Source organism: Notechis scutatus, chromosome 1 (genome assembly GCF_049901735.1).
Source record: "Notechis scutatus isolate UNSWTSFEM ecotype Mainland chromosome 1, rNotScu1.2, whole genome shotgun sequence".
Taxonomy (NCBI): domain Eukaryota; kingdom Metazoa; phylum Chordata; class Lepidosauria; order Squamata; family Elapidae; genus Notechis; species Notechis scutatus.
The window spans coordinates 228,041,623-228,050,834 of record NC_142009.1 but is presented as its reverse complement, the minus strand read 5'-3'; the positions used below and the strand labels follow the sequence as shown (position 1 = coordinate 228,050,834).

The 9,212-nt window shown below is 36.7% G+C and overlaps 1 protein-coding gene across 1 annotated transcript; it reads right to left on the bottom strand.

Annotated features, from left to right (window-relative positions):
• Positions 1 to 6,516: 6,516 nt before the first annotated feature.
• LOC113424748 (olfactory receptor 4S2-like) lies at positions 6,517 to 7,488 on the bottom strand. The gene has a single exon (XM_026686599.2). It carries the CDS (start codon positions 7,486 to 7,488, stop codon positions 6,517 to 6,519), a length of 972 nt encoding a protein of 323 aa, XP_026542384.2.
• Between the last annotated feature and the right edge of the window lie 1,724 nt (positions 7,489 to 9,212).

The following is a 9,212-nucleotide window of genomic DNA, read 5'->3' as shown; positions in this document are numbered from 1 at the left end:
ACATTTAAATAAGTTTGCAATGAATGACAATACGCCCTCATAGGATCTGTAATGCACCTGGTAATTGCTAGGAATTTCTCTCTGTGGGTAGAATGTGTAGAGAATTGTAACACAAACACAGTAAGCTATTTGCAACTATAGAGAAAAATATGGGGAAATAATAAAATTAAGGAATGCTCATTCTCCGTACACCCTCATAGAATCACATAACTATAAAATTAGGGTACTAGTCCAACTCTCTGCAATATGCAAGAAATCCTGTTGAGGCATCTCTAACAGGTAACTGACTAGTATCTTCTTAAAAGCTTCCAGAGATAGAAAACTCACAACTTCCACTGTTCTTAGTGTCAGGAAGGTTTTTCCTTATATTTAAGCATAATCTTTGCAGTCCATACTTTACTACTTAACCAGCTTTGAGCAACACTTTAGGAGCTATGCAGATTTGAACATAACTTCTGATTTTACTCATCATTATGTAGCTACCTAAATAATTGCAAACTCCTGGGAAATAATGTGCAGGTACCAATCTTCCTACCTTGAGCCAAAATGTCTGAAACAGGCTTCTGCTCAGGTTTTCCTGGACTTTGAAAGACAAGTTCACATTCCCAACAGTATGTTGTAGATCAAGGGTCTTCAAATTTGACAAGTTTAAGACTTGTGGACTTCAACTCCCAGAATTCCTGAGCTAACATGACTGGAGGAGGAATTTTGGGAGTTGAAATCCACAAGACTTAAAGCTGTCAAGTTTGAAGAACCCTATTGTAGATATTGTTTACTTTTAAATTTACTTGTATCCTTTAAATCAGTGCTTCCCAAACCATAAATTACCCAAAGAATAGTCTTCTCTGGATAACAACACACAAATTCATTACCCAGCCACAACAGGGACATTTAAATTGACTAACATTGCATAACAAGGACTTTCTGGTAAGCAGTTTTGGGTAATGAAGAGGAAAAAATTGGAAGCACTGTTTTAAATGCTTTTTCTTTAAAATAGCCTCTGCCTGTCCTTCAAAAGCAAAAACATGTATGATAAGTCACTCAAATTTTTCTCCACAAAAGCCACTTCTTGAAGTAAACTAGTCTAAGAAATGTTAATTGAAAGACACCTAATGTTTTTCTGTGTTTCTATCATACCAGCTGAAATACAAGTTAGTATGTTAACTTAAATCTTTGCATTGGTGTTCACTTTGACTATCCCTTCCTTTGAAAAATAAGAAATAAATCTTGCTCACCCACTGAGTCACTTGGAGGAAAAATGAGATAACCAATAAATATTTATTTATTTATTTATTTATTTATTTGATTTGATTTGCCAATTGTTTACAAGATAATAAGTATAAGTGTATACATAGTTGTGAATACATGAAATGGGTACATATAAGAAAAATAAAAGAATAAGAGAAACAATAGGACAGGGACGGTAGGCACGTTGGTGCGCTTATGCACGCCCCCTACAGACCTCTTAGGAAAGGGGTGAGGTCAATAGTAGACAGTCTAAGGTTAAAGTTTTTGGGGTTTGGGGAAGAAACTACAGAGTCGGGTAGAGTATTCCAGACATTGACCACTCTATTGCTGAAGTCGTATTTCCTGCAATCAAGTTTGGTGCGGTTTACTTTGAGTTTGTATCTATTGTGTGCTCTTGTGTTGTTATGATTGAAGCTGAAGTATTCACTGACAGGTAGGACATTGCAATGTATGATTTTATATACCATGCTTAAGTCAGATCGAAGACGGCGTAATTCAACGTTTTCTAGGTCTAGAATTTCAAGTCTGGTGGCATAAGGTGTTCTACAACGAGTAGAGGAGTGGAGAACTCTTCTTGTGAAATATTTCTGGACTTTCTCAATTGTGCTAATATCAGATACGTAATGTGGGTTCCAGACTGATGAACTGTATTTGAGTATTGGTCTAGCAAATGTTTTGTATGCTCTGGTTAGTAGTGTGATATTACCAGAGAAAAAGCTACGTAGGATTAGATTAACAACTCTTAATGCCTTTTTGGCTATGTAGTTGCAGTGGGCTCTAGCACTTAGATCATTAGAGGTGAGTATTCCAAGGTCCTTTACAGAGCTTGGGTCATCAACAAGTTCTTGACTATTCAGCTTGTATTTTATTTTCTGATTTTTTTTTTGCCAATATGTAAGACAGAGCATTTATTTGTTGAGATTTGAAGTTGCCATTTGTTTGACCATTCTGATACATAGTCAAGATCTTTTTGTAGGGTAGCAGTATTGTCTGTGGTATTGAACAGCTTTACATCATCAGCGAAGAGAACGCAATTGCTCTTAATATGATCACAGAGGTCGTTTATGTAGAGTATGAAGAGAGTTGGCCCTAGAACACTGCCTTGGGGGACACCACTGTTGACAGATACTGGATTTGATAGGACGCTCCCAATTTTGACCATTTGTTGTCTGTTTGCCAGGAATGCTTCTATCCAGTTATTCAGTTGTCCAGAGATACCATAGGATTTTATTTTTAGGAGTAGTTTGTCGTGTACCACTGAATCAAAGGCTTTACAGAAGTCTATGTAGATTGCGTCTATTGCTTTGCCCTGGTCGAGTTGTGTCGTCCATATGTTTTTGCAGTGTAAGAGTTGTAGATTACAGGATAGTTTTTTTCTGAAACCAAATTGTTTATTGGAGAGTAGGTTATTTGTCTCTAAGTGGAGGATGATGGATTGGTTAATAATTGATTCCATGACTTTACAGGTGACGCAGCATAAGGAGATTGGCCTGTAAATTTTCAACTAGGCTTGGGTCTCCCTTTATGAAGATGGGGATGACTGTGGCTTGTGACCATAGGTTAGGCAAGGAGCTGGTCCTGAAAGATTTTTCAAAGATTATGCTTAGAGGTTTGGCTATGGCAGTGGATAGCTTTCTTAAAATAGAAACAAAACAAAAATAATAGATTACAAGGTTTTTCTTTTTATGTTCTTTTTGTCTGGACCTATAAAAAGTGACCCAAATGAACATGTTTGAATCTGGGTTTGCAGCCATAAATCTTGAAAAAATAATGTGATTCATTTGTTAACTCTTTACCAGAATGTTTTAGAAAGCAATGCTAACTCAAAGATAGATTAAGGAAAATTATTTCTATACTTTTCATTTGATATTTTTAGGCATTTTGAGCATTCAGCGTGCTTCCTAGCCCAATGCAAAAATAACTTAGAAGCCTTTATTGTTCTAATTGACAAATGATCTCATTTCCAACCCTAACTCAAAATTACAAGATTTACCTCTTGTAAAAATGCATTGCCTTAATGGACTCTCGACTTTCCCGCTATGGTAGCAATAAAAGGTGGTTTAGCATCTAGCTTAAGTCCTTGGACCCTGAGATTATAAAGGCAGCTTTGCTCAGAAAGGGAAGAAGTATGCAGTGGAATATGATTTTTTTTCCTTAAGTAGAATATAATTTAAATAACAGGCAATTCCTCTATGGATTGTGCGAATGTCAAGATTTTTCTTCACTATCCCCATAGGAATATATGTTCATTCTTCCTTGAACAATAACATTTTATATTAAACTTGTAATAATGTAATGAAGTCTACAATAAATGTGACACGGAATATTATTTCATGGGGGATGTTTAAAATAAATGATTCATCTTCCATAATGCTAAGGCAACTTATAAAGTACTGTAACCTTAGCTGCATGTTTAAAAATTGAAGAAATTTTTAAAGACAATCTTTGAAGAAAACAAAAATGAGCCATCAATTTTTATTTTTTTTGTCTCTGTAAGTCTAGGGAGCAGAATTGATTGAATGCACACCTTTACTTTGTTCTATATAAATGGTTGCTTCTGTTTAAAGGAACACACCAGTCATTTTTCAAAATAATACTGTAATTATGGAAGTAGTATAATAGTCATTCCTTTCAGTACTTCAGTATCTCTTCCAAGTATTGACACTTTCCCTCCCTTGAAAAGTGCCCAAGGCCAAGTGAACAACTACAGTGTGCCACAGGTTCTGCTCTTTTCCTCCCCCCCAACTCCAGATGTCTCCTGTCCATCTTGTACCTCCATGATCTTTTACACCTTTCCTAACACTTCTGGATTTTATTTCTGCCTCTTTAGTCCTTGGCACAATCCCCGCCTCATCTGGTGGTCCATAATTCAAACATTCTTCATTGGCCCAAAACTGTCTAACCGCAATTGCCTTCTCTTTTCCTTCTCTCCTTCTAATTAATTAAACCTCCTTCTGCAAGAGGTCTTTTTTTGACTACCAGTTATGGATCAAAACTGGCATACAGTTTTTTTAACTTCCTTATATCTCATGGCACCAATTATTTCTTTTAATGCCTTCCCAGTCAGGTGGCTGATGGAGGCTTCCTGGCATTCCAGTGGCAGTGTGGCAGATGGAGTGCACCATTGATCAGAAGTTGGCTAATAAGGTAGTTACTGGCACAGTCATTCCAGCTGGAGGAACATGAAGCTAGAAGGCAGATCTTTCTGATAGTGCGGCTACACCTTCTATTCTGTCTGTTATGCCAGCCTTGCTTGGTTGTGGGATCTGCACAAGCCACACAGCTTTTTGTGAATTATAGTGGCAACAACAGCCATGGAAAGCCTATTCTCAGACTGACATTGATTACTTGACATCCAAGCTTGAAGTGGAAATGAGAGTGGAAATAGTTCTGTGGCTTTGGGAGACAGCTTATCTGTATCCTATCAGTGGTGGGATTCAAATATTTTTGCTACCGGTTCTGTGGGTGTGGCTTGGTGGGTGTGGCAGGGGAAGGATACTGTAAAATCTCCAGTCGGAGGTGGTATTTGCCGGTTCTCTGAACTACTCAAAATTTCCGCTACCGGTTCTCCAGAACTAGTCAGAACCTGATGAATACCACCTCTGCTGTGTATCCTACCTACCAGCCCAATCCTTTATTTTCATATACATATTGGACTGAACTACATTATAACTTTCTGATTTAATAGATATATCCTGGGAGATTCTACGGTGTGATTACTCTGAACTTCTTCCCCTTTCCCCCATCCAGCTCAGGACTGCACAGTCTCTTAATCTGGGCTTCTCTGCCCAAAAGCTCTGCATTGCCAAAACTCCTATCCACTGATTCTCCAAGTGCACAAGAAATCACAATAGGAGGAGGAAAAAATATTAGCTATGTTCGTCACTCTGAATTATTTATAAAAATGAAAAAGGCAGGGTATAAATAGTTTTTGTCTTGCTTCCATAGAAGATTATAGAGAATACCATGGCTTGCATGATCCTGATTTTTGTAGGTATAGACCCATCACTGCATTTGGATACCCTTTCACAGACCTTCATGGCTGTTCTACTGAGTGCTGGTCTGCAATATACTCCTTGACTGCTTGTTCCTGTACTGTTGATGGAAAATCATAAAAGGCAGAAGTTACCACCATTTGGATGGCTTCATTGTCAGTTCTAAGAGTGATTGTTCTACCTATTTTTATTATTAGTTTGGTCTTCTTTATATTAATTTTGGTTCCATTTTTCAGTATGAATGATAAGCAGCAACATGCATAATAAATCCCAAGGACACCAAAATAACAGCATGCAACCAATGATGTCACCATTAAATGCCACAATCATGTGTTTACATCTTGATATCTTATGATGTACACACTCCCTCTCATCTCTAAATTAATACAATGAAGCCATCTCTTTTTTTAAAAAAAACTCTTTGGAATTCTCCAACTTATTCAAACACAGGCACCTATTTTCCTTTATTTTTTACAGAGCGAAAACATCAGGAAACAAGAAAGGAAAATGTGGTCATTTTTAGTGTTTCTTTTGAACCTTGAGAACACAGATATACTGGCAACAGGATTCAGATATCACCTTTGACTATCTCCTGCCAGGCAGGCAAGCTGTCTGTTTTTAAAATTAATATTCTGCATGAATTTTTATCAGATGCAAGTTATGCTAAACAGCAACTGCATTCAAATGTGACTAAATAGAGTTAAGATTTACACAGCTTCTTGGTACCTCTCAGGTGGTTAACACACAATACCAGTGCTCTTTGGATTATCGGAAGAGAACAATCACACAGGGGGAAGAATAAATTACCTTCCAGAAACCCAGATAACAACATTGTATGACCTTTACAAAAATAAGTGAAACTTTTTCCCCTCTGTGTTGACCACAGGTAATAGCAACACAAGGTTGTAACAACAATATTTATTTTTAACTAAATATTAAATCTCAAGATGTAACAGTTATGGTTTACAGTAACAACAATATTTATTTTTAACTAAATATTAAATCTCAAGATGTAATAATTATGATTTTCAGTGTTTATCAGGACAAGAAATTAAATCTTCTTTCCTTAGCCGTGAATCTTAAAAGAAAATATCCTTTATACGCTTTAAAACTTAAGGCATACTAATTAGACATTTCACTTATTATTTCAAGAAGAAAAGATGCATTTTATTGAAACCTTGCTAAAAATAGAAAAGTCTCCTTTCCAACAGGCCCAGTTCTGATACAAATACAATTTTCTGCACCATTGATATGACATGTGATTAAACCAAGGTTATATTTTTAAATCCACTTTTAATTTCCTAGACAAAAATACTTTTTTGCTCCATAATTTTCTCATGGCATTCTTTACCTCCTCATTTCTCAAGGTGTAAATTAATGGATTGAGCATAGGAGTTATAATAGTATAGAAAACAGCCACACTTTTGTCCTCTGAGAATGTAGTTGAAGGCCTCATGTAAAGGAAGATGCAGGGGCCAAAAAACAGAATCACAACTGTGATGTGAGAGCCACAGGTGGAAAGAGCCTTGAGACGGCCTTCAGAAGAATGAGTTCTGATTGTGAGTAGGATAACAATGTAAGAAAAAGTCAACACAAGAAAACAACTGAGGGAAATCATGCCACTGTTGGCAATGACAATAAGTCCAATCATATAGGTATCAGTGCAAGCTAATTTCAATAAAGGATGAACATCACAAAAATAGTGGTCAATTTCATTTGGCCCACAGAAGGGTAGCTGTGTAGTAAGAAGTGTCTGGACCATTGAATGTACAAATCCACCCAGCCATGACATAAACACCATCCAACTGCAGATCTTCTTGTTCATAATAGTGCTATAATGGAGAGGCTTAGAGATTGCAATGTATCGGTCATATGCCATCAGTGTGAGAAGAAAAATTTCAGTACAACCGAAAAAGTGAACCCCAAAAAGTTGTGCTATGCAACCAACAAAAGAGATGCTTTTCTTCTTCACAAGGAAGTCCGCTATCAGTTTGGGGGCAGTGACAGAGGAGTAACAGATATCTATGAAGGAAAGATAACTGAGAAAGAAATACATTGGAGAAATCAGGTGGCGACTGCTCTTGATTGTGACTATGATCAGTAGATTCCCCAGCAGAATTGCCATGTAGAAGATCAAAAACAGACCAAAGCAGACTTTCTGTAACTCTTGATCCTGAGTAAGCCCCAGCAAGATGAATTCAGATACATTATTTCGGTTCTCCATATTTTCAAAGCTAGATAACATATTACAACACATCATATAAAATTAGGAATACTGGCAATTAAAGGTTTAGCATTCTTTTTACAAAAAAAATGTATACACACCAATGCAGATTGAAAAAAGTCTTGAATTCAATGTTCTCAAGGCCTTGATTCCTTCACATGCAAGGCATGTTTACCCTAAAATTTAATGAAGATAAACAGTTGTCAGAAATTTAATGGGTGTTCAGCAAATCAGGGAAATCACTTTAGGAAGCACAGCAATATTATTGGACATTGGAGAAACTGTTCTTGAAATATAAAGTTTGTAACCTATACAAATGTGTATAGTCAAATTAAAAATTTGTAAAACCAAATGTTTAAACTTCAAATGCATTTTTTCAATGTTTAGTCAAACTTCATGTTAACCAATCATGGTTTCATTCAGTCATACAAATAACCCTGTCAAAATCTTCACATTTCATAGATGCTCCAAAATCAGCTACTGGTTTTATAGAAAAGCACCCCTGAATGCCATTGGTGTTGTTTTGTTCTGTTGGAATCAAATGTAAATCACAACCAATGTCCTGATTTAGTCATCTAGCAGTGAGAAAGACCCATGAGAAGAATAAATTTTTCAGTTCTGTTGTCCCTTTTTATACATGGGTTTTTCTGCCTCTGTTGCAGAGAATTGGGTTGTAATATACTCTTAGATAGGAAGGCACTCAAATTTTGGAATACTGTCTCTTGCTGCCCTTTTTCTTTTTTTTTCATCTGGACAAAGTCCAAATAATTAAGACAGCAATTTGGTGCTTACTGGCTTAAATGAAGCAGTAAAGGACACTGTGACTGGAATGTAAACATTGAGACAAGCACTAAATAGCATTAAAGTTGTTGCTAACTAGTAATCATCTGGAATTCTTTAGTCCTCATGTATTTCTAAGACAGTGGAAATTTAAATGTTGGCATACATGCAGTTAGGCTCTGCAACTTAAATGAGCTTGTTCTACTACTATAAAATGACAATCCAAGTATTGCCTAATCAGGTAAACAAAATGAGCTCAGATAGGAACACAAATAGCATTTGTGCTAGATATGGGAATCAGAATCTGGAAAAGTATAAAAATGTTATATATAACCAGCATGTTTTCAAAGCCTCTAAAAGTGGCTAAAAGCGTAACATGAATGCAGCACATTTAAAAAGACACCAATAATCTCCATTATTACCTGATTGGTTGAGGTATCTGTAGACTACAGGATCTTCCAGCTCTACCAAAGATGCCCTCAGAATTTTGCTCCCTCTCTCTCTCTCTCTTTCTCTCTCTCTCTCAGCTAAAAGAGTATCCATGAAACTCTGCAATAGCAATAGCACTTAGACTTATATGCCATTTTATAGTGCTTTACAGCCCTCTCTAAGTAGTTTTACAGAGTCAGCATATTGCCCCCAACAATCTGGGTCCTCATTTTACCCACCTCCAAAGAATGGAAGGCTGAGTCAACCTTGAGCCTGGTGGGATTTGAACTGCCAAATTGCAGGCAACTGATAGTCAGCAGAAGTGGTCTGCAGTAACAGCACTCTAACCACTGCGCTAGCAAGGCTCTATAAATAAGAATTTGAACGCTTTGTACTATCTACATCATTCCCAATTCTATAAGCCATAATATCCATTCTATAGCTGCCCACTGTATAGAAAAAGCCAAATTGAAACCAATGGCATATCCTGTTTCTCTCTCTTCACTGTAGAGTTGCTTTTACAAGTTGTTGCTCTT